Source organism: Ixodes scapularis, unplaced genomic scaffold, assembly GCF_016920785.2.
Source record: "Ixodes scapularis isolate PalLabHiFi unplaced genomic scaffold, ASM1692078v2 PGA_scaffold2__306_contigs__length_199485367, whole genome shotgun sequence".
Taxonomy (NCBI): Eukaryota; Metazoa; Arthropoda; class Arachnida; order Ixodida; family Ixodidae; genus Ixodes; species Ixodes scapularis.
Window position 1 is genome coordinate 126,929,329 of NW_024609857.1, and position 26,792 is coordinate 126,956,120.

At 43.3% G+C, this 26,792-nt stretch overlaps 1 protein-coding gene across 1 annotated transcript in view; it reads left to right on the top strand.

Moving 5' to 3' along the window:
- Nucleotides 1-25,968, top strand: part of LOC120837042 (glutamate receptor ionotropic, kainate 2) — a 40,996-nt gene extending 15,028 nt beyond the window's left edge. The window contains exons 4-14 of the mRNA XM_040206199.3: nt 1,339-1,392; nt 10,546-10,713; nt 11,702-11,860; nt 12,771-12,875; nt 12,947-13,060; nt 13,652-13,861; nt 16,190-16,750; nt 17,237-17,462; nt 19,942-20,213; nt 22,660-22,883; nt 25,648-25,968. Coding sequence (XP_040062133.1) covers nt 1,339-1,392; nt 10,546-10,713; nt 11,702-11,860; nt 12,771-12,875; nt 12,947-13,060; nt 13,652-13,861; nt 16,190-16,750; nt 17,237-17,462; nt 19,942-20,213; nt 22,660-22,830 — 2,040 coding nt within the window. The 3' untranslated portion in view covers nt 22,831-22,883; nt 25,648-25,968. The remainder of the gene's footprint in view (nt 1-1,338; nt 1,393-10,545; nt 10,714-11,701; nt 11,861-12,770; nt 12,876-12,946; nt 13,061-13,651; nt 13,862-16,189; nt 16,751-17,236; nt 17,463-19,941; nt 20,214-22,659; nt 22,884-25,647) is intronic.
- The last annotated feature ends 824 nt before the right edge of the window (nt 25,969-26,792 follow it).

The following is a 26,792-nucleotide window of genomic DNA, read 5'->3' on the forward strand; positions in this document are numbered from 1 at the left end:
AATATTGATTAAACTTTTAGGTGTTTATCAATGAATTTCGTCCCTTTTTAGCGCGACTTCAGAATGGCACGCAAAAAGAGCGCCGCAAATCCTGTCAACAGTGACGCTTGGAAGAGTGACGCAGGCGTTTTTAATACTGTCGTCACTATTAAGCCACGGGGACCCTGATGGGTGCGCCGACGACACAAGTGACAACGGGACTAAAACGAACTGTAGAAGGGTTACTATCGCGGACAGTATGAGCTAAAACAGTCCGTCATACTCGTATTGCGTGCCTGCCAGTTTTGGAGAGAGCTATAGCCCTATCTGGTCACGGAATGTGAAGTTGAGGTTCCGTACACCTCGTAATTTTCGACAACTTGATGGATAATAGAGGTTTTGGTTCCGCAGACGCAGAAAACGACAGAAAAAAGCCGAATTTCAGCTCCTATGGCCCGAAAGGTACTTAGGCCAGTTGGTGATTTATTGTATAGAATAAAAGCGATAAAAATTAAACAGACAGACAAGTTTAGAAACTACGAACACCACAGAACGATCTGTGGTGTTAGTAGTCTTTTCATTTGTCCGTCGTCTTTTAGCGCTTTTATCGTACAGACCGAAACTCCTACGTCACTTTTTTAAGCCTCGAAGTAGGCAAAGTTTGCAACGCTGTTTTTGCGTGCAATTATTAATCCGGCTAAAAATGTGAAAATTGATTAATTAATATATCAAAAACTAGTATATCTTCGCAAATTATTTTAATTGGTCTGGCCTCGAGCAGTAATAGCCGTAAAAAGTTGCAACATAATAATAAAAAGTTCATTAACAATCTTTAGTTATACTTAGCCACCTTACCGTGACGGTTATCCCTCCATCCCCCAAGCCTGATAAATACGCGGTGAAGACGGCACTCGTCTAATTCCCACCCCTTGTTTTGAACTTCCTGTTCGAATTAAAATCAAACACCGTGTATATTAAGTAAGAAAACTGATTGACTGTGTGAAGACGAACTGCAAATAACTATTGCCCAACAAATAAATGGTTAAATATTACCTTAAAAATAAAATACCTGATGTTTTTCCAGCTTTCCGAAATTACCACACATTTTTTGTAACTATATTCTCGAATGGACAACATTTAACTATGAACCTTATTGTGGCTAAAAGACACGAATATGTTTGTTCCTCAAAAACAAGGTATCAGTGAACATTTGTTGTTTATTTTTGCACCAACAGCTTCGGAGTGCACACAGGAACGGAAACTTTGTTTTTCTTTAAATTACCGCATTAGAAAACGCACAAAGTGTGAGTTTTTGTTTAAAGAAAATCATAATAGAAATATGATTCTCGCTTGTTGCAGGCTCAGCAAGTGGACATGATGTCGGAGTACCACAACTACTTTATTACTTCTCTGGTGAGTAACAATTACGCTACAACGTTCAAATTTGTTTTAAGAAAAACAGACACGTAATATTTTTACTGTCTACCTCACTTTTTTTATATTGTTGCAAACACAAAAAAAATACCCTTGCAAATGCTGCTTCCGCCTGAACTACAGAAAAAAACTGTTATTCTAATACGCCGAAAATATGTCATGCGTCTCTACGCTGATGTAAAATCTTCAATATGGAACTGCAGAGATAGTGATTTTAATTCAATTATGCTTCAGAATTTGTAACCTCGACCGTAGTAGGGCCAACTATGCCATTATTATTCCTCGTTACTTTGAGATCTCGAAATGACACGCCCATTCAAACTCGCCTACAAGGTGAGACAACGAAACTATTTCGATGTTGCTGTTTTTTTCGCGGGGCAAAATACGTCGTGTATCGCGGAACACCGCAACTTCCCCGAGAAGTTGTCGCGAGGATGGTGTCCGGATTCGAAATGTCCAGAGCAATGCATTATCTGAACGAAATGTGAAGGAAACGTGTGCATGTTTGAAATGAAAAATTTTGTGTTCGCCACTCCCGCTTATACCTAAAAACTAGAGTAACGTTCACACAGCTAGTGTTTGTTTAAGTCTAACTGGGTACGTTTCGGGAACTTGCCTCTAAACGTAGTTCTTACCTCTAAATGTCCAATGCGGCTCAACAGTCGGTTGTCGTGGCACCGCGCACATGTTTCTTGACGTAAGGCCCTTAGGTAGACATTGTCAAATGCTGCTACGTGAATGGAACTTACATTGCATTTTTATATCATCTCACGCAAAGGCAGTAGTTTGCCATCGCTTCTTTTTGTTACTATTTAAGCCGTTTGCTGTAGCCATGCCTTTTGACCGCCCTCCTTTACTTCGCTCGCTCTCTCTGTATATATTCTCTTCCTCTTTTTTATGCTTAATACTTAAATTCTAATTATCAAAAACTCCTGCTCACTCAAGTATCTTCGCTAGAAGCAATACCACCTAGAGTCCTCCGATGTTACAGCGCACAAAAGCAGAAACGCAGTTTGCAGGGCACACAAAAAGGGGGTTACTCACAAAGCGCCGACTAACAACTCTGTTTGTGTTTTTCCTTTTTTTTTTTTTCTTTCTTTCGTCGCTGTATCTTTTTTTTTTTTTTTTTGGCGCGTTAAAAAAATTAGTTTAAATCTCTGCTCTGTCCGTGTGAAAATCTGGCTAAGTAATATAACTCCGTTTCGGACAATGTTAGAGACGAGGTGCTGACACACTGGTCGTTTAGCCGCTTTATATTTTCGGTTTCGATAATATCCCTAGTGATTTGATAACTACCTCGGCCTGGAACGCTGCAGTTGGTTAGATTTTACGTACGACCGCAATCCCGGCAATGAATCTCTATGGGTTTTCAGAACTGGCTTTGATAATGTTGTGTTCTCCAAGTTTGTCATTGGGGCATCGGCTGGTTAAGGCGAGCGTGTAGTAATTATGGATACTTAGAATAGAAATAAAAAAACGGGAATCGCTTTCATAGACAACCGCACTCTTTCATTTAGCAACGACGAATGTTTATTTCCGGGCACGAAAAATTCACGCGTTGACCAGAACGGGGGAGGTAACCTCCATTCCTTCAGCCCTCCCCCGTTATACTCAACCTGTGAATTTGGCGTGCCCGTAAGTAAATCTTCGTCGTTGCTGTATGAAAGAGCGTGGTTGTCTGTGAAAGTCCTCCTTGTTTGTTTTTTTTTTTATTTTATTTTTTTTTTATTTTAAAGAGACATTGTTTTGTATGCCCTATGTCGTATCTTCCACCAGAGGCGAAAGCAGTTAACCACTCCTGCTCAAAAAGCAAAGCGAGTTTGGCGGTCTTAGTACAGTTCACCAATCTATTGGTTCGTGTATTAACTTTCTTTTTACATAACCTGAGAAGGGATTGATAGTGAAAAAATACGAGAGGGCATTCACTTAGCTCGCTGTTTTACCGGATTTCTTGTCCTATCTCTCGGCTTGCTTTCGTGAATTTTACCTTTTTTTTACCTTTTTGTCGAGAGTAGCTGAAGAAACCATCGGACGTAGCTTAACATCTTCACAATTCTTGATTTGTTCTTCGTCCTTATAATCGGCGAATGCCGCAATATCATCGGGAAGAGAACGATGATAACATGCCAGCGGAATTCGCCACGTCCTCCTTTTTTTGTTTTTTTTTAATTGTGAGTGATTATAAAAAATAAAGCCTGCGTATTTCCTCTGACCTCGCCACTAGTGAATCGTCGCGGTGCCATCTACCTTGCCTTTGATTAGACGAGATGCATTGTTGTCGTCTCACAACGGACGGAGTGCAATGCAGGTTCTTAAAAGGGGACGCCGCCACTCGTCCGGTAAAACATTCAGGAATTCTACTTCAAGAAATTACAACGACAACCAGAGCTCCAATTCTAAAAATGGCCACGCGTAAGGCCCTTACAAAGTGCGGGAGCCATGCACGTGGTCCCCCTGGGGCCAGGCGAACGGTGGGGAGAGAGATGATGCCTTTCAACGATCAACCTTGATCGCCCCACAAAAGCTATATTTGTACAGAGCGCAACACAAATGTTTCGAAGGCGCAATAGCCAACTTTTTACATTAATTTTGAGCCACAAAAAGGCTATAGCGGAAAACAGTATGTCGGGCAGACCGGGAGGTGCCTCGATGACCGGTTACGAGAACATCATTACAACATAAAGAGAGTAATATCAGGAAATCTAGGAATCCATTGCCGGGATTGCGGGTGTTCAGCGGACCTGAGTAACTGCACTGTCATTGCCAGAAGTGGTAATCAGCTGACAAGAGAGATCATCGAAGCTGAAAAAATAGCCAGGTTTGACAACCAATGTGTTAGTGTAGCATCATTAGCTTTGTCAAAGAAAGAATTGGATTATCTAGAGATGGGTCATCAAAGCACCAATAGTGATAAGAAAATGTTTCGCTTAATTGTTCATTTTTAATTTTTACTTTTTTAATCGTAGTTTAGTTGTATTTTATTTATTTAATTATTAGTTATTTATTAATGTTTATTGGCTATTTGGTCTCTGGTGAGTAAAAAAAAATTAAATTGTCCTCATTAACGGCAAAGGTGAAGAAGTTGAAGATTTGAGGCAGAAGAAATATAGGACTGAGTTGTAAGTCAGCGCTGCGAGTCTGTCTCCTTTTGTGTGCATGTGAGTGTGACTGTTCATCTGCGCTGTTCTATCAAAACTATATCGGAAATTACCATTGTGGTAAAGTGTCCTCGTGAGTTGCAGCATTTTGTTAGGTTGCATTTGGTAGTCGACGCTAACCGATGGGAGCAAACGTGATAAATTGCTAAATATCACGTTTCGGCCATCTCTGTCGCACAGTAAACATAACGTGCTTCTTGCACACATATCACAGGAATAAAAACCCTGACGACTCGACGGCATTATTTGTAATATGCATTAGAACATTGAACAATCCAGCGCACTTTTCAGTTGAAACAGAAATCATTCGCGGCCGAGTAATCAATTAACTCGTAGTATTTCGGGGTGTTTGCGGATAATACCAGCTGAACGTATATATATATATATATATATATTGTGATGAAGACCCTCATCGTCGTCATCGGGCATCGTCATATCTACCCCATCATCGTCATCACCGATAGCTCGTGTGGCCCGTGCTCGCAACCGCGGGCCAGTTCGAATATAATCATCACTGAAAGCGGTCGTTGAGCTTCTGTCTTCCTGACATTATTGGTGGAGGTGCGGGGTAAGGATCCCAGTAGCGACGTTCCATCACTCTGGAGCTTCGTCCCAGAAGGCGAATAGTGACAATGACCAGCAGTGGCCAATCCTCATCCGGTGCCTCTGCAGCTGCAGTCAGCCCTGCCCCCAGCCAGCTCCGACATCCCAAAACCTTTGCCGGACTCCGAGAGGACGACGTGGAGGACTGGCTGGACGTCTACGAGCGAGTGGGTCTTTATAACAAGTGGGACGACCAGGCGAAACTGCGGAATGCTATTTTTTATCTCTCCGATGTCGCCAAGATCTGGTTCACCAACCATGAAGATGAAATCGTGACATGGCTGCTATTCAAAACCCAGCTAGCCGAAATCTTCGGCAAACCCGCCAATCGTAAAGCTGTAGCTGAACGAAAGTTGACAGCACGAATTCAATCTTCTGGCGAGACGTATACTTCCTACATCGAGGATGTCCTCGCACTTTGCCGCCGTTGCGACAAGGACATGTCGGAGGCCGACCGAGTCCGCCATGTAATGAAAGGGATCTCTGAAGAGGCATTTAACGTCCTTCTTGTAAAAATCCCACGACTGTTAAGGACATCACCACGCATTGCCAAAGGCTGGATGAGGCCCGCAACTCCCGTCTTCAGGTTCGAGCACTGCATGACGGCTCATCAATTACCATGCCTTCTTTATCGACCGATACCCTGAAGCAAATGATACAGAAAATTGTACGAGATGAACTTTCACATTTTCTCCGACCTGCTGCAAGCCACCAGACAATTGAGAGCGACGACAGCGGGTTGCGCCGCATTATCCAACAGGAGATTGCTTCTGTCGTCACACCAAAAGAGACTTCCCCTAAAGTCACCGATGGACTTCGAACTTCTGATGAAACTTCTTTTCGGGAGTTCCCCAACTGATTCCGGACCTTCCTGCTCTGGCTTCTATCTCGCCTGCTTTTAACAGGGGTCCTTTACCCTCTTGAAGCAGCCGCCCCACTTATCCCAACTACGGATCCTGGGGATATCGGCCGCGTCCAATCTTCCATTATTGTGGGATTACCGGCCACGTGGCACGAGTTTGCCGAAGAAGACAACAGGACTACGAAACCCGCGACTACTATAGTCGAGAGCGAAACAACAGAGGGTATTGGAACCAGCCGCGGGATCAGTCTCCACCCCCGGATCCCTATCCCGCACGTCGTCCGGAAGCTCCACGGCGCCGCTCCCCATCTCCGTATCCTCGCTCTTTCTCACCCATGATCTCGAGGAGAGACGCGCGGCCCAATACGGGAAAGTAGGTTCCGCAGTTGTTGGAGCAGCAACTGCGTCACGGGAGAGTCTTCATCATCCTCCCTCTGACCCATCCAATCTCATCGAAGTACATATCGACGGCTTACTCCTGTACGCTTTAGTTGACACAGGGGCAGCTACTTCCGTGATAAGAGAGGACATTTGCTTACGTCTTCACAAAGTTAGAACACCCCTACATGGTTGTTCATTACGGGCGGCGTCCACACACATCATTCATCCCACCGCTCAGTGCACGGCTCGCGTTTTCATACAAGGTACGTGCCACACCATTCAGTTCATGGTTTTGTCGTCTTGCACACACGATCTGATTCTAGGCTGGGATTTTCTTCAATCTGCTGAAGCTGTCATTAATTGCAAAGGCGTCAGTTTGGGGGATTCAAATAACCGCGAGTCTGATTCCATAATCGTTGAAACCAAATTACGGGCCTGTGAGGATACTGTCATTCCCCCGCTAGCATCTTTCCTGGTGAATTTTTCGAGCGAACCAAGCCTTTCGGGGAGTTTTCTAGTAACTCCTCTGTCTACCGTCTTGCTATCACACGGGTTCATCGTACCCTATGCCCTATCTAAACTTACCGAAGCCAAAACAGTACTCCCTGTATGTAACGTTACACACCAGCCACTTCTTTTCGTAAGGGACACAGTCGTCGCAAGTATTGAACCACATAATTCTTTGGAACTTGCTTCGCTCGAATCAACACATCATTTTGACCCTCCAACGTTGCCTGTTATATCCAACCAAATACTTTTGAATGCCATTGACTCTGACCTAGGAGAGGTTCATAAAAAGCAATTAATTAATTTATTAACTCGTTTCCAATCGTGCTTTGACGTTTACACGTCCTTCACAAGCACAACAAACTCGGTAGCACATACGATCAATACGCCTCCTGGAGAAATAGTTCACCAACGCCCATATCGCGTGTCTCCTTCAGAACGCCGTATTATTGACCAAGAGGTGTCAGAAATGCTGCGTAAGGGGATCATCCGTCAATCCTCGAGCCCCTGGTCTTCACCAGTAGTCCTTGTAAAAAAGAAGGACGGCAGCATACGTTTCTGCGTTGATTACCGTAGACTCAATAAGCTCACTCGCAAGGACGTATACCCTTTACCACGGATTGATGACACATTAGACACCCTACAAGGAGCCGAATATTTTTCATCCCTGGATTTAAAGACCGGCTACTGGCAAATACCAATGAAGGAAGAAGACAAAGAAAAAACAGCTTTCATTACAACTGACGGTCTTTTTGAATTCAACGTGATGCCCTTTGGCCTTTGCAATGCGCCGGCAACATTTGAGCGCATGATAGATAACGTTCTCCGTGGCCTTAAATGGCACATATGCCTTTGCTACCTTGATGACATTATTATTTTTTCTCGTACGTTTAACGACCATCTCCTTCGCCTGTCCGAAGTGTTCGTTTGTCTCACAAAAGCTAACCTCCTACTCAACACAAAAAAGTGCCGCTTTGCCTCTCGACAAATTAAGATCCTTGGGCATTTAGTAGATAAAGATGGCATTCGGCCCGACCCAGACAAGCTCAAGGCAGTAAACGAATTTCCTGTTCCTCTTAATATCAAACAACTTCGTAGTTTCCTAGGACTCTGCTCGTATTTTCGCCGTTTTGTGCCTCACTTCGCCCAACTGGCTGCCCCACTTACACGGTTGTTACAGGCCAATGCACCATTCATCTGGTCCCCTGAATGTCGAGACTCATTTCACTCTCTCAAAGCCACTCTCCAGTCCGATCCAATCCTGGGGCACTTTAATGACTCTGCCCCTACAGAGTTGCATACCGACGCCAGTGGATATGGCCTTGGTGTTGTTCTATTGCAGAGCGATCCCAACACACTAAAATAATATGTTGTGGTTTATGCGAGCCGAATGCTCTCCGCCGCCGAACAGAATTACACTATAACCGAGAAAGAATGCCTAGCTGTCGTTTGGGCCATTAACAAATTCCGGCCATATCTTTACGGAAGACATTTTACTATTGTGACCGATCACCACGCGTTATGTTGGCTTTCTTCCTTGAAAGATCTCACTGGCAGACTTGGTCGATGGACGCTTGCGCTTCAGGAATACAACTACACAGTAGTATACAAATCTGGGCGCAAACATACAGACGCTGACAGCCTATCTCGATGTCCAGTAGACAAACCAGATGAACGGCTTGAAAACATGGATGACGTTTTTGATGTCTCAGCACTCCATTTTGACTCTATTACACATGAGCAATCCAAAGACCCATGGATCAAAGGCATCATCGACCACCTTAAGAAACCGAATAACTTCGTTCACAAAAAGTTGCGAAAAGAGTTACAGAACTTCTCTCTCCAAGATGGTATACTCTACCGGCACAACTTTTCCCCTTCAGGACACCGCTGGCTTCTCGCAGTTCCTCGTAATATGCGCACTGACATTCTTCGATCTTTTCATGATGACCCTACTTCAGGACACATGGGGTTTAACAAAACGTACGCTCGCATTAGGCAACGCTACTTCTGGCCGCAGCTTCAGACAACTGTTTTTAAATATGTTCAGTCCTGCTTGAAATGCCAGCGTAGAAAACGTCCAACCACTGCCCCTGCTGGTTTGCTGCAACCATTAGTTTGCCCCAGTGCGCCTTTCGAACGAGTAGGAATCGATTTGTTCGGTCCGTTCCCCGCTTCTTCTCATGGTCATCGGTGGATAGTCACGGCCGTTGACCACTTAACTAGATACGCCGAGACTGCCGCGCATACCTCTGCGACATCTGAAGAAATTGCTCAATTCTTTGTACACACCATACTTCTACGTCATGGTGCGCCACAAGTCCTCTTAAGCGACCGAGGACGGCAGTTTCTTTCGAGTACACATACAGCTATTCTGAAAGCCTGTAACGTAATTCATAAAACAACATCATCATATCATCCACAGACAAACGGTTTAACCGAACGTTTTCACAAGACCCTTGCAGACATGATATCCATGTATGTTTCCCCCGACCATACGAACTGGGACACTGTACTCCCGTTCGTAACTTTTGCCTATAATACTGCCCTCCAGTCTACCACGGGCTACTCCCCTTTCCATTTAGTGTACGGACGCGAAGCATCATGCACAATGGACACCATCTTTCCTCTGGCTCCTTCAATCAACAATCAAAGTGAACTCCTAGAGAACCTCATCTTTGGCGCCGAAGAATGCCGCCAGCTCGCGCAGCTCCGCACGTCGCGGCATCAACATGTCACCAAGGACCGCTATGACAAGCACCACACGAACACTTTTTACTCCCCTGGTGACCTTGTGTGGGTTTTTACACCAGCCCGACAACCTGGCCGAGTGGACAAGTTCCTCCACAAGTACATCGGTCCCTATCGAATCACCGAGAAAACATCACCTGTCTCCAACCTCGCTGAGCCCATTTCTTCCTCCTCGGATGGCCGCCGTCGACCTACGGAAGTTCTACACGTGAACCGCTTGAAACCATACCACCCACCACTGCAATAGCTCCCCCCCCCCCCCCCCCCCCCGAGGAGGGGGGTTATGTGATGAAGACCCTCATCGTCGTCATCGGGCATCGTCATACCTACCCCATCATCGTCATCACCGATAGCTCATGTGGCCCGTGCTCGCAACCGCGGGCCAGTTCGAATATAATCATCACTGAAAGCGGTCGTTGAGCTTCTGTCTTCCTGACAATATATATATATATATATATATATATATATATATATATATATATATATATATATATATATATATATATATAAAAGTAAGAAAACGCTGGTATTATTTTTATTTTTATATATTTTTTTGTTTTACATATCTATACACATTCAGTTGGTTTTATCAGCAACCATAACCTAACTAACCCAGCTGCAACCCGTATCTTGGGGTGCTATATATACGAATATGTGTACATCATATTATTTTTCTTTTGGGCATATCATCTCATCTCACAGCTTACTGAGGCTCCGGAAAGGGGTCCTAAGTCATGACAACGCCAGTATATGACATCCATATACTCCGAATGATATTATTTAGAAACACTCTATTAAGGCGTGATTGCTTGAGTGCAATCACTGAAGCCACCCAGTTTTCAGAGATGATCGATTGTACGTACGGCGCAGGATGCCCACACGGTGGACATGGAAGATTTTCAATATGGCGGCACCAATATTTCCGGCTTCCGGCTAGTGGACGTCAACGCGAAGGAATTTGACGAAGTCGCTCGAGACTGGCTCACACGAAGGCTGCGCTTCAGCAAGAAGGGAGAGAAAGAAGAAAACTTCTACAGGGTGAACATGTTTTAGCATATTAACAGTCACTCAAAGGCTACTTTTTACTTTCCTTATCATTTTGCCATCAGGAAGTGTCGGCACGGAGTATTAACTGTCCTTACGTTTCTTTTCTTGCTGAATATATGGACACCTGCAGAATCTTACGGTAAGTAACCAACTAAAGGAAATTGCGGACGATATGCCTTCGCGTGTCATTCTTTTCACCGATGTTCGTTTGAGTATCCTACGTTATAGTATAGTTATACTTATGTTGTTCCTACTTAACAAGTTATTTTGCATACCACTCAGTGCTGTAGGTCATGTTTAGTAAAATATTATATGCTTTAAATTGTTCATCTGTGCGAGGAGTGCTATGCAAGCAACCTAGCAGAAACCAGAACGCAGAAAATATTTCATATCCACGATGCGTGAAATAGAATTGATGCAGAGTGACAAAGTTTCATTTCCGTACCAAATATTTCAAGGTCATGACAAAACATTCAAACATCCTCAAAAGAAAAAAAATAATTGCATAAAAATTGCAGAGACCAAGGAGAAATTGCGGTAATATCAAGAAAAAGATATATATCCCTAATAGATCGAACACAAAAAAAATACCGTGCATGACCCAATAGGTCAGGGCTGTAGTTTTCCTACAGCTAGGCTATCTTTGAAAAGGAAAACAAAAGTTGGTTTAATTCGGCTCATAAAAAAATTAAAACCAAAGGTGAACAATCGAATCGCCCTTCTGTTATGCGGAGTGAGGCAGATCATAAGTAAGACAGATAAAATCATCTAAACATCGTTACATAACTAATCACGAGAAAACATCGGCTGGACTAACTACATGTTTCTTGATATTTCTGGAGTATGAAATTGTTTAGTTAGAACTATATTTTTTGTTGTTATAGCTAGATGCTTTTTGGCGACGCAGGTCTACGTATATCTGCAAAATCCACGTCTTATCTTGCTGCCAATAGCAACGTGACATTTTCTTCCGTCACAGACCAAAGTCGCCCTAATGTACGACGCCGTGCGACTTTTCGCAACGGCGCTCCGAGACTTGCAACCAGACAACGGACCCAAGATCCAAGTGCGGCCCCTGTCCTGCGAAACCGAGGAGCCCTGGGCACAGGGAAACTCCTTCGTGAAATACATGAGAATGGTAGGATTTCGTTTTCCAAACTGTCTCGCTTCCGGCGTTTTCTTTGTGGTCCCCGATTTACCTCAGAGTTGACCAAACACACCAACGAACATTGCTGAACCAAAATATTAGATCAATATGATTTTGCTTCGCAAAGTTATATAACTGACAAGTTTGGACATCATCGCGTTTTGTTAAATTGAAAGTTTCAACTGTCAACAAGGAAAAAGTGACGCCGGCGGCAGGCAGTGGTTCATTCTTTGGATTCTAGAATTTCTTCCCAGCTGATTACAAGTAGTTGCAGACTGTCAAATGAATGCTTCGGAAGCTAGCTCCAGCACAAGCGGAGCAGCACGAAACAAATGCTCGGCATGCTGTTTATAAGACTGGCTATTCAACCTGCAACAATGCCTACCAGTGTGGTCATGGCACTAAAAATTGCGGATATAACTGAATGTTTGTTTGGCATTTGCCGATTTCATAACAACTATTTTGAATATTGAGATGCTGAATAGCATGCCGGAAAGGATGAAGTCAGAAATTCAAAAACCATAATTAATAGGGTTAGCTAAAGAAAATCGCCAGAGAATGCGTTTAAACGCTATTTGTAAAATGAACAAAGCGTTATAACTTTAGAAAGTGTCAACGAGTCTGCTTTTCCATGGGCGATTTCAAAAAGCCACTTAACTGCAATTAACAGTCGAAGCTCAGGGCTTAACAAATATAGTTAAATACATTCCAGTGGAGCTGTGAAGGTGAGCTGGTAAAGCGATTGATAGCGATCGGAAACAAATATCAGCAATTGACACTTCGCGTACTCTGTGGTAAATTTGGTACGCGGGTATTTTTAGATTGACACAACTTAAATAACACTCAATTATTCCTCTAACGTCTTCAGTGATCACCAATGTTCCAGATCTTTTTTTTTCAGATAAACGTACAAGGACTCACTGGAAATATTCGATTTAATCCGAACGGCCATCGTACTGACATGCGACTCGCAATTTTAGAAATCACTCACAACGGCCTTAGAGAGGTATGTGTCTGCATCGTACGAAAAAGAACTCTTGGCAGTTACTGACATTCTTGAATAATTTCTGTTTTCAGGCTGGTGAATGGACGATGCACGGCGGCATAAACATAACAACAAACTACTCAAGACAACTGGAAGAAGCCCGCCTTCACCTCATGAACAAGACACTCATTGTGACCACTCTAGTGGTAAGACGCCCCTCGTTGCCTCATTGCTTTAATTTCAAATTGAATGTAATATGTAATATTTATGAGTCGCAGATAATCTCAGACGCAGTTATTTCATAGTGAGCATTGAACTTCAATTAGAAGAAGCCTTCTGTTTCTATATGAAAATTCAAATTGAATGGTTCTAATCAAACGCTTCTGTATCTCTCTTGTAAAGTTTGACACATTTTGATAGTTAATTTTAGTTGTTATTTTTTATCCTACCAATTCAACCAAAAACTATTACTTTTGAAAACGCCATTTACTGGTTGCATTAAGGAGTTTCTATGTCGCTGGCTTAAGCATTCGGTTTTATGTATCACCAGAAGTCAACCCTTAGCAGTTGTTCGAAAGCATGTTAGCTGAAACTTGGTGTGAGACGGTCTAAACGTAAGCACTAGTAACTATGTCGCAAGGCGTGTGCTCCGATCTAATCATGTCTGTAATTTCGTTGCAGTAACAAGCTAAAATTTCATTTGTGTCAAAAATATCTACCCTAGACCAATTTTCGGTAATTGAAAGACCCAAAATGCATGATAACTGACCACAGTTCCTTTCCGCCTTTCTTCTCAGCAAGCCCCGTACACAATGCTTAAGGAGAACCATGCGGAGTTGGAAGGAAATGCAAAGTACGAAGGGTACTGCATCGATCTCCTGGAAGAAATCTCCAAGTTACCAGACATCAGCCTCAAGTACAAGATACGCGAAGTGGCGGACAAGGCCCATGGGCGGAGAGACGATAAGAACGAGTGGAATGGAATGATCGGAGAGCTGCTTCACGGGGTGAGTGCACGTCATCTGTGGCCGATTCTGTAAAGGCAACTTCGCGTTTGGCTCTCCTTTAGCAATGCTGGAGAGGCGGGATACGTGACTCGATTATGCGTAAGCGTATCCTAATATGTTTTGGACTGATTCTAATCATCGCGTATAGTTAGGTGAACAAAATTATCCACGCAAATGAGCGAATTTTTTTATATTATTGCATGATAAAAAAAACACCGCTCAAAAGGGCGGGACGAAGGAGCGAATACTGTACACACACGCTGTCTCACAACTGAAATATGTTTGTTTGTTTGTCCTGTTCCTTTGAACGCTGCTAGTCATCATGCACAACGATCACCAACTAGCCCAACTTACCACCTTCGCTGTACTATTGAACCTACATACCTACAAACACTGTTTTGGGGCTCCTAATTACATGCAAGTTGACGTCTTTCGTGTTTTTCCAGTATTTTAATAATTTACCGCGTTCGCATTACTCTGCAACTTATTTTGTTCATGTGTTTGTTTGTTTTTTTAGGAAGAGAGGAGGAGGTTATAAGCCGCTGAGAGGTATAGTGTTAACTGTATGTTACTAAAATTGCTGTTTCCATTGTTTTGTCTAAGATATCCTCGTTCATTGATGTGTTTCTTTTTAGTAAACATGTACAGGAAACAATTTTTTTTTTTTTGCGAATTGAAGTTTTATTACATTCGTAGAGCTGAGCATTGTTGATCTATATTGCCATGCAACTGCGTAGACGCAATGATCACAAGTTAGCCTTATAATACTTCTTTACTCTATAGTTACTGTACATCATATCACATACTCAAACTTTTTAATTATCTCGTTTTTGTTGGTACATTTCTGTGGTATCAATAGTAATTATGGAGTATTTATATAGAAAAAATTGGGGTGCCTGTTGCTAACACGTTCTGGTAGTTTCAGCGTGCTGTGCGTTCATTTTTTATGCTGTTATCCACTTTTAGCTCAATCAAAAACATAGCAGTGGTTGCCTCTATCTGATCGATGGAGATATCATAGCAAACGTGATTTGACAACTTGTTTGTGAGCGCAGCCCAATGACTCCTTTCCATTGAGTAGGACAAGGATGAGAGGATTAGTAGTTACCAGGTGACAAAACCGGTAGTAAAAAGCTTTCAAATTATTTCTTAATATTTCTCAATGGTGGCCGTCTGCCCGTAAACCGACCGGAACCGTCACAAAGTTTCAGGGATGCTGTGCGAGCTTATTGCTCCATATAGAGTTCACCAATAAAAAGAAATTGTATTTTTTTTTCTCTTCCTTGTAATCATTATACCCATTTATTTTTATTAATTCAAGAGATAAAACAGACATAATTTGATTTGCATATATTTTTTTTTTGTAAACCAGGACACTGAAGTACTCAAAGATTCTAAAATGTATGGCTCGCTCGTCACTATTTTTTTTTTTTTTGTTATTGCGACCGAATGTTGATTTTTAGTATACAGATTATTTTCTGTACATTATTTTATGTAGTTCTCTGTGTGGGTAAAGCGTGAAGCTATACCCACATATTTCGGAGCAACCTTAATTACCAGCTACTTCTTTCCTGGTACTCCATTGCTCACGTATACCTACTTGGATCTTTTGGTAGTCGTAACCTTTTTTCAGTAATACGGCGTACGAAAATTTTCCAACTATTGTGTTCGTAGCTTCCAACTTGTGGGCAACCTGGGGATTCAAAGCGTTGAACCAAGTTATCCGCATGCCAAATCGTACGTGGTCATTTCCACCGGGAGGGAGTCAAGTGCAACTGGTCACGCGAGCGGCGCTCCGCCGCGGAGGCTCTTAGGATCACGGCGCGGGCGATGGCGGTGAATGAGTTACTACGTGTTTGTTGAACGAGTGCGTTGGGTAATTCTCCGACACAAGTAGCAGCAGGGGAATTTATAGAAACTATTGAATGTCACACAAGTTTCACACCAGTTTCAGATTTTGTGTCGCGTCATATCGCACACCTTCTCTACGTCACGTTAATAGAAAGGTCTAAGGGTATAGTTTAGCATAAACCAACCGCTAAAAAACACGGAAAAGCAACAGGATACTCGAAAACTAAGTCTACTCTGGGCGAGATAATTTTATGACCTTTTTGTTTTGTTTAAAGAATATGAATCATCATAGATCGCTTGGCTTCACTGCCACGCCGACGCGGTGGTACCGCCATCGTCACAGCTCATGAACAGAACCTCTCGTGAATCTGGTTTCTTGACACATGCAGTGCCCACATGTAGTTTTCGCAAATAAGGGCTTATATGTCAACAGCGTGTTTTCCGCTCTTCCCCTAATCTTTATGCTTTCATTGTCAGAAAGCCGACCTTGCCATCGCCGACCTGACCATCACGTACGTGCGCGAAGAGGTGGTCGACTTCACGATGCCCTTCATGAACCTGGGCATCAGCATCCTGTACCGCAAGGCGGACAAGAAGCCACCGTGGCTCTTCTCGTTCCTGGCCCCACTGTCTCTCGAGGTGTGGATCTACATGTCGACGGCCTTCCTCGGGGTCAGCCTGTTCCTCTTCGTAGTGGCCCGGTTCAGCCCGTACGAGTGGGTCAATCCACACCCATGCGACCCCAACCCCACTGAGCTGGAGAACCGCTTCACCATCTGGAACACCCTCTGGTTCACCATCGGCTGCCTCATGCAACAGGGCTGCGACGTCACACCGCGGGCCCTGTCCACCCGCGTCGCCGCGGGCATGTGGTGGTTCTTCACGCTGATCATGGTCTCCTCTTACACGGCCAACCTTGCCGCCTTCCTCACGGTCGAGCGCCTGGTCTCTCCCATCGAGAGCGTGGAGGATCTGGCCAAGCAGACCACCATCCAGTACGGGAGCCTGCAATCCGGCTCGACCCAGTCCTTCTTTAAGGTGGGCGCTCAACTCTCGCGCTTTTAATAACGCCACTTATATAAGTCAACCTCGTGACAAGACGTTCTTGTGTTCAAACTGTCTTTTATGCCAGCGCAGATCAATACAACTTCAAAACCTAATAAAAAATCTTTACCCCACCCACATTCACGTACTAGTTTGATCAAATAAAAAATCGTATAGATTTTTTTTAGGTAGCTAAGGCGTGGGGACTTTTGGGAAAGGCACGGTTGGTCTATCCACGACGGTACCCTTGAACGTGCAAAGATGTCACGAAAGAAATCTACAGCATAATAAATATGGCCGGGCATTTTATTTTGAATATCACATTAATTGTATAGCTTGCACAGCCATGGGTAAGGTCAGCCTCGTACTACGGTGTGGCTATTTCTTATTCGGGATAGTACTGAGTAGCACTAGCAGCAACATTTTGTTATTCACCAATGTACCCTGAAACCTTCGTTTTCTTCTCTTTTTTTTTTTCAGGAATCAGAGTTTCCGACATACAAGAAAATGTGGCACGTGATGCAGGCGGCCCGGCCGAGCGTTTTTACCGAATCCAATCAGAAGGGCATAGAGAGAGTGCGTCGCGGAAAGTACGCCTATCTCATGGAGTCCACCTCCATCGAATACGCCATCGAAAGGAACTGCGACCTTACGCAGATCGGATCGCTCCTAGACAACAAAGGCTACGGCATCGCAACTCCACCCGGTAACATCGGTTCGGGAAGAGAGGAAGAACGCTAGGTTCCCTCTCCATTTTTCATTTCACAAGCACTTCGCCTAAATGTTATGTCTATACTACAGAAAATGTATTTTATTTTTCAATGATTTTTTTAAGTTATTAGTAAGTTATTCCAGTGCCGTCTACACCATGCATGTATCAGTTTCGGCAGTCATCATAAGATGGTACGTTGACCAATTAACTAAAATGTGTTAATTAACTTTTTAATGATTAGTTTTAGGGGTTATGTTCCGACTGCGGTATTGACGGCACTTGCATTTAGAGGGCACACCAATTAAAATCGTTTGCAAAAGTGAATGTTTTTTTTAGATATTCGTCAGTAAACTTTCACGACTTAAACATTGCGCGGAAAATGCAAGCCGCAAACCCTGCCCACAATGAAGCTTAGAAAAGTGACGTATTCATTTCAATTACTTCGTCACTTGTGTCGTATGCGTACTCAACAAAAACACGCTGCCATGATAGTGACGACATGATTGAAACGACAATCTGACTCTTCTCAGCGTCTTATACAATCGTGTGCGCAACAAAGACGAGGACAAAAGCAGAGAAGAGGACACAACAAGGCGCAACTTTCAACTGAATTTTATTGAAAATTCAGTTGAAAGAAAAGTTGCGCCTTGTTGTGTCCTCTTCTCTGCTTTTGTCCTCGTCTTTGTTGCGCACACGATTGTATAAGATGTCAAACCAACTCGCCCAAACAACCACTCTTCTTCTCAGCGTCATTGAGGGCAAGCCTTGCGGCCAACACTTCCTGGATAACAAAGCCATAGTACTTAATTTGATGTCGCCATCAGCGAAGGCCATCGCTGGGCACAAATTGGATACGACGATTCCGTCAACGTTCGGCTCAGGCTTGACTTGAAGTCGAGCGCTGATGGAGGGGAGGGGAGGGGGGGGGGGGGGGGGGGGGGTTACACTCGTTTGCAATCTGCGTTCAGGGTTGGCATTCGCTGGGGACGCAAAAATGCCAGCACTACGGCCTTGTCTTCTAGGTGGTGTTGTTGTGGCGCGCTTTTTGTCCGCACTTTTGAAATCGTGTTAAAAACGTGAAAATGTATTAATATCTAAAAAAACGTTACAATTTTGCAAATTATTTTAGTTCGTCTTGCCTCCGATTGTAATTCCCGTCAATACAGCAATCGCAACGTAACACATAAAGTGAATCATTCAAATGCTAATTAACATAGTTTCGCTAATTAATAAACTAACCATGATGATTATGGCTTCATCTAATGACCGCCGAGGCTGGATTAAAATCACCTACCCTCTATATTCATGCTGTGAGTTTTGCTCCTGCGTAACTATTTTATATCCCGAGGACAAAGCAAAATTATATCGTTATATCAGATAAAGGTCGCGCCACTTGTGTTGGTAAAAAAAAGTCCTTTTAAAAGTTCAGTAATGCAGAGGTTTCAATGAGCTTCGTATTATCTTGGCGGGCGACCCTTTTAAAGATAGTTTAATATATTTATATTACTGCATTCAGGCATATGTCTTATGCGTGCAGTGCTGTTCTTACAGTTTGATCAGTCAGCACTCGAGCCTATAAGTAGAGCGAGGCATAGCAATGACAATTGGATATTAGAGGCTTGACAACGTGGTTTAATTTTCCATCAAGAGAAAAAATGCGTACACCCTGAAAAAAAAACGTATAACACTAAATAACTTGCTGTCAAGCTAAAGAGGCGCCTTTTACGTGAGTACATTAAACGAACAAGTACTTGCAGTTTACCCTGCATAATGTTTATTGCTAATTCTTAAACCAACAATAATGCATAACTACAATTATTTTCAAAAGAAATTGATTATAATGAATATAAATAACCATGCAATAAAGGCGAAAAAAAATAATCACCGTAAAAGTAATATGGTCCGGATGCTTTCTATTCTTTGACTTTTTTTTACAGACCCCTCTTAAAAGACTGCCCTATGTTGACAGATCCAAAATCCCTGCACGATGGCGGACTAAAACAGCAACGTCACGCCACACTTTATGCGTTTGGTTGAATCAGAAGAAAAAACACACCCATAGAAAACGGTGACGAGCGCAGTCACGTTACACTTTCGGTGCTGTTTGATTGGCTCGTCGGCTCCCAGCGTTGGCGGCGCTCCGACCTTCACTATCTTATGGAAAGGCTTGCACGTTTCACGATGTCAGTTGTCCAGCCATTGTGCAGTGGTTCTGACCTACTAATAATCGGCATGTGACTTTCGAAAGGGATCTATTGGTTTATTTTTCCCACTGATTGCTCAAGTTAGTTCAAACCAAATATCTTTCCTTTTTTTATAATGGCGACGCAAGCAAAGTTATATCACTTGATAAGCCTCTTCACGTAAGCATGTAGGACACTTTTTTTCTCTCTCTCTGCCCACACGAAGTTCTACAATCGTTTGTATATAAAAAAACATTTCTCTTTGCTTGTTTTTGTGTTTGATGGTGCAGGTTCCCCGTACCGGACGATGCTGTCGCAGGCGATCCTGCAGCTGCAGGAGAGCGGCACGCTGCACGTCCTCAAAGAGCGCTGGTGGAAAAAGCGGCACATAGTCAAGAAATGCCCCAAGGAGGAGGCAAGCGCTTCCAAGGGCACCAGCGCCCTGGGCCTCGCCAACGTGGGGGGAGTCTTCGTCGTCCTCCTCACGGGGTCCTGCATCGCCTGCATCACAGCCATCTTCGAGTTCATCTGGAGGTCACGCAAGGCGGTCCCCGAAGAGAGGGTGAGGCCGCGCTGCACCTTTGACCAGCTCCTCTTAGAGGACAAAACCCGAATGCTGGATGTTCCACAACACCTACTGCGGGACAGCACGAAGCACAGATTAAAGGAAGTGTCGCGTCAGCATCCGTTTGGGATTCGATGTCTAATCAGAAACAAATTTCCAGACTGAGGGTAACGAAGCGCTCGTGTACAATTTCTGACCATCGTGGGCGTCCGATAGGGGATGTAAAAAATTCAATGAACGCGGGGCCTCGGCTTTCTTCCGTCGTTGCTCTTGGATAGGGTCAGTCAGATTACTCGTGAAAAGAAGCACATCCATCGCCGGAGCGGCAAGTGAGCTGGGCCGCATTCATAAGCGGTGCTGCGCCTGCTCGACTCTGACTCCGCGCCAGCTGTGCGACGCTCGAATTGGTCCGAACCGCTGACGTCAGCACGCGTCACACTCCCCTCTTTGCTCGCCGCATACACGAAGGCTCCTCACCACCCCACTCTCCTCGCGACTTCATGCATGGCGCTGACAAACAGACGCACACCTTGACACCGGCGGGTTTTCATGAAAACGACCGTTCTAATGCTAACGTATTAAAAACAGGAGTGTGACACTGTTATGTATGAGAGGCCGCCTCGACCAGCCGAAGGCAGACACTGATGGTTTATTTTTCGTTCGTGTCACATTGACGGCTGATAATGCAATACACTAGCGGATCTTACACTTATAAATATTGCACCGCATGCCCGCTTCCTGGCATACGTGCTTGCTTTAAAGAGTATACCCACGATCTTCAAAGATGGAACAGTTCAGCTCAAAGCGCGGTAATTATCTAACCATTCTTCTTTTCTGCAATCATGTTGTAGCACCTCATATCTCTGCAATCATGTTGTAGCACCTCATATCTCTGCAATCATGTTGTAGCAACTCATATCAACTTAGCTGCACACTGCGGCATTGCTCAATGTACAGTAACAGAGTGCAAATTTGGGCGAGTTGGTTAAGCATAATTACAAAAAAAGCGCAATAAAAACGACGAGGGACAGAGAGGAGCATACAGGCGGACCGCTGACTGTCACCTTTTTTACTTTGTAACTAACGCCCATCGGCGTGGTCGCAGCAAACAAACCATATGTAAAATGTTTTTCTCAAAAATAAACAGTTGACAGTCAGCGCTCCGTCTTTGTACTCTTCTTCTGTCCTTCGTCGTTTATATCGCGATGTCCTTTTTTTCTAATTATTATTTTTTTGTGTTCGCAGCATATTGACCAAATTAAATTCATGGCGTTAAAAGTAGGATTCCTGCGTTCCATTAAATAAAAAAAAAGATCCGAAAAACATGCGCCGGTAACTTTTTGTTAATTCGGATTTATCCGAAAAACTTTTAATTTCTGGGTCACGACGACAAAATAAAAGAGACGTTTTTTTTGTTTGTTTTTTTTAATAAACTTTATAAGAGCACAGAGCCAGGGGTTTTGAAGAGATGTCACTCCAGTTTTCTTTGAAATCTCATAGTGACAAAAAGGGTTTGCGTTTTAGCTCATCAATGTTCCTTATGGACAGCAAACTATGATACCTTGACTTCGTTGGGTTTTTTATTATTATTGTTATTGAGAACAAACTTAAAAAGATTCTGCATTTTAGATAATTGGGGATCTATCAAAAATAAACTCAAATAAACCGCGAAGTTTTAGCAAAAAAATAAACTCCAAAAAACACGATCCGAGTATTACGAGAAGTAAGCTTATGGAATCCTAGTTATAATGTAAGAGAAGGCGTGACCTTTCAAAACGGCTTATGACAAAGCCTAAGACACAATCTGAGCCTATAATGCGATCTATTATGCACGAAGTGACATAGGCGGCACCCCAGAGCAGACCACAATTCGCGCCAATCCTTTTCCAATCTTAGTCATCTTCTAGTCGGTCGGTGAGGATATTTACAATTGCCTTTTCACGTGTTTTGAAAATAAATAAATGAAAGGGCACCTCGAGATGGAAGTAAACAAACGGATCACACAAAATGGAATCTCCAAGATTAAACTTAACCTGCAACAACGAGAGTGTAAAGCGTCAAGCTCCATGCGCCAACGTAGATCAAGTTTCCCAGTCAAAAAATATAAAAAATGGGACCCGTTCTTGTCCCTTTCAGCCGCATGTATTCCTGGCATTGTCAGCCACCATCTCACCATTGAAAAGTTCCGAAACTCGCATAATACTTTTGACTAAGGCAACGTTTTGTTCCGAAAAACTTCGGCATCTGGTTCGGAACATTTGAGCTACATTTTTCCCAAAAACTGGCCTTTCGACGATGCGCAGTTTATTTTTGCAAATAAAAATACTGAATTTTTTTTAACTGTTGTACTTGCTTTTTGTTCGCTAATCAAAGTGGGCGATCAAGAACGGCTTCTATTGGAAAGCGAAATTTCGCGTCCCCTTTTATGCTATCTTTTTCGCAGGAGCCCGTGTGCATGGAATTGTGCCGCGAGCTCAAGTTCACGCTGACTTGCGGCGGGAAGAAGCCCGTGCAGAACAAGAGCGAGGACCGGCAGCCCCCGGGCGAGAACGGGCTGCCCTTCATGCCGCTCACGGGCTACAACGCGGTCGTCTCCAAGGACACCTTCTCCTGACAAGAGGAGCCACGGGTCACGCCCGACGACAAGGTCAGCGGCACCTACTATCGGTACGCAACAAGCTCCATGCCGCTTCTTTCAATGTCCATTCTTACGTTAAAATACTTTGTAAATGTACCTCCTAAAGCTGATGTAAGCGATGGCGCTACCATTCTTTGCGCGCAAGTAACATCCGTCGCAACTTTTTTGCAGACTTGGTGCGATAAAAAAAAAAAAAAAACCTCACCGCCCAATACGGCGCGCAAGTGTTCCAGAACGAGTCTTTGGCGCACCGAATCGTAAAAGCTGGTTCACGCAGTCGCGTTTATTTGAAGCTGTGTGCGCTAGAATCGGTTTTTATGCCCGCTTGCAACCGGGTGCGCTGCTGCGGGGCCGTTCGTGACCAGTTGCAAGACGCTTAAAAAGCGGTCAATGTTCTCGGTTGCAACCAACAGCAAGTGTATGAGCCATCCTTAAGGAAGGGTACGCCTATCAAAAGGAAACAAAGAGAACGCACGGGGAGCGCGCGATTAGGAGGGAGCCAAGTGCGTATTTGGCGGGTAAACAAGTGCAAGAAGCAGACGAACTTGCACGATAGCGCCAACTATGTCATGAAACTTTGCTGCGGGAGGCGCAGGCATTGCCTTCGCTTATCGCGTGTTAGGGTCGTCTCTCGACATCTCTTTGCAAATATCGAACTGGTTGCTAAGCCGTCGCGACGGGGCGCATCCCTTGTTCGGGCACTTTATTGCTGACGGCTTGTGTATACCTTAGAGCTATTACAATAAACGCTAGAGGCTCAGCTGGCGCTAGTGTCTATGGGACTTCCGGTTGCAAATTGAAGCAGACAGCATGCAGTCTACTTTTCCAGTCTTCCTGTGTATTCCTATGGGAAAACGCGCGTGAATTTTGTCTCGTCGCCGGAAAATAACAGTAATAACTTTTGTTATTTCGGTTGCACCGGGTAGTATGTACCTTTATTAATATTGTGAAAGTGTAATTGCTTTAGTTACATCATTTTTCCTTTACCAGTGAACGATGCTAAACTTCGCTATATTTCAGGCCCAAACCTCTGTTCCATGGCAGGTATGTAGAAACGAGCGACGATTCTAAGCAAAATAACGATCGAAAGGAATGCAGGGTGTGTTCAAAGTTCGCCAGCATTCCGTTGGTGCTTATATATAGCTAATTATGCCTGTCCTCTCACTATATGAAAATGACACCGCCGTGCATCTTTACGAGTGGTTAAAAAAAACGTTCGAAATGTAAAGAATAAAGTACGTGGGCTACGAAAGGTGTGTTTTCTTATCATTTCCTATGTGGGGCAGTTTTTATCGCGCACCTGTCCTCTGGCTTCCCCCTATTTGGAAAGATTTGGAGCGTGCGGGTGATGATTTGAACAGAGAACAAGCATCTTCGCACATATTCATGAGCAGAAAGAATAAAGCAGTACTTATTTATTGCAAATCGGAGTATATTACGTGACTTTCAACTTATTTTGATCGTCTGCAAGCACAAGGAGTTACTTACCCAGTGTTACTGCGTAGTTCTTGCCGTCTCTCTTCGTCTTCCACATGTCGTTCGTTCGTTTGGCACGTATATCCCCCGTGCTGGAAAGCGTCGACGCCGTGTTCGCGCTAACAGTGTCCGGCAGTGCACATTAATACACGTACGAAGCGGTTTAAACACCGTTTTTAATGCTGCGAATTTGAAATAAAAATGCTGTAACTGACCAATTATTTCGTCTGTGTGACTGAGAAATGCTCCAATGTGCCTAGCACGTACAAATTATTCGTGATATTTGCTCTTATAATCGAGCGCAGAGAGAAAATGCACTCGCTTTTTCCCATAGAAATGCATTACCGGAAGTCATTTTCTGACTGCTTGCTGTCTGCTTCAATTTGCAACAGCACACTAGCGCCAGCTGAGCCTCTAGCGTTTATTGTAATAACTCTATGGTGTATACTCATTAATTTACAAGGACGGCGCTTTACGATTTCGCCTTTCTATAATACTCTGCTTGACGAGGTGATGACGCCTGAAGCACTAAGTTTAGCCGCCTAATATTGATGGACGCCTTGTTGGGATTATATTTCCGTTCATTTAATTATGTATGTCATCACCAGACGCTAGTGTCTCAAGCTCCAAGAAACCTTCACATACCGCTAAAGATTCATTTGACCAAAGAGAGCGTCTCGCGCAACATTCAAACATTGAAAGAGTCGAAGTTATATGTATTACCTTTTCAATGTGACATTTCACTCCAGAGTATGTCCCCAGCGTATTCACTCGTACATTTATGCATTCGTTTATTCAAACTGTACAACTAAACTAAGTTCAGTAGAAGAAAACCATCGTCTTATTGAGTATGAGTTAACTGCGATGTCGGCAGAATCGTATATTTGTTGCAAATTGGCTCCAGAGATATTGGTGTATTGGTGGCAATGATACAATCCAAATAGAACAATGACAAGAAAAGCCAATCACAATCACCCCAACGGCGCTGTATATTAAAGTAATACATAAACTAGATTTAACCCCCATTTCATAACATTTACCTTTCGAAGCACCGAATAACCTTCTCTTCGCTGGCACTGTGGGAGTCCCTACGACTTAACATATTCACAATTGAACTGGTAACGGCAGCATATTTTTCCTGCTTAGTTCTTATTACAAACTGCTCGCAAGTGGAATGGAACGTTTGTATCCCTTATAATAGTTTTTTTTTTTTAATTCTAGCCCAGCACGTTCGGGTATAATGAGATCAGGCGCTTTTAGGAAATACGCAGTGATGAAGGCATTCAATGACTCTGTGGCGCTTCTGCTTTGTTCCAGACCTGTTCGGGATTCCCCTAGAAGCTACCGCCCCGAAGACACCGTGGGTACCGAAGTGTAGACATCGATCTTCCACCGTTCATTGCGCTTAGAGAGAGCTTTCAGGAGCATAGTTGCCTTTGGCGGGCTCTTGTACTTTTTTGCCCATGTACGTTAACGAACGGCCATGTTTTCTGGGTATGCTTCGTCTCGTCCTCAAATACTTTGTACATTAGTAGACTCCTCTTGAAAACCTCTTGCTTCGTTATGCGCACACGCCCACCTCTAGTTGTAAAAATAAAAACGTTACTCATTTCGCAGCCCCTTTAAATGTATTACAAATACTTGTTTCCAATGAAATAGGGCGCACTAACGACACAGAGCGTGACAAGTTATTACTATTTTAATATTGTTTTATTAACTTGAAAGTTATACTTTATTAACATATGTTCAAGGCGAACAAACTTTATTTTTGGGGAAAAAAAACTGTCGAGAATGCAAAACGTGTACGACAAATGTGTGCGTATAATTTGTAATGCGTGTGTACAGCAAATCATTTTGTGTTTAAGTGTGTTCACATCATTTATTCCAGCCCTTCGGTACCCTGCTCGTAAGCAATTCCTGCCCTTCGAGTGAAATAAGTGTGATTATTTCGCGCCAATTATTTTTATTAGTTTGATCACTGAACCAATGGCTTTCAGTCAAAGGTCAATCCAGTAGCGAGCTTGACATGTCCGTCATTAATTTTAAAAGAAGCTTCTCATACATGTCTGCCATTAAAATGTATGACATGTTTCCGTGTTAACTGTAATTACGACAAACTCTGACATCCTATTTAACGCAGAAGGTATTAAAAAGTAAAAAAAAAGGTTTTCCAAAGAAGAAAACAAAGCACACTTGTCAAATCTTTCAAATATTTTTTTTCTAATTTTCATTTTGTCATTTCTTTTTTTTTTACTTTGAGAAATACTACGAAAGTATGTGAGGGTGCATTCAAGATAGGTAGTTTAGGTTTTCTTTTTGGGCACTATTTTATACGTTCTGTTTTTAAATTAATCAACCAATCTTTTTGCTTTCCTTAGGATGTGGAGATTCACATATATACTTTGAACTAATTAAAAACGTTTCATTCTTTATTCGCCGTAAACCCCAAAAAAGTAACAAAA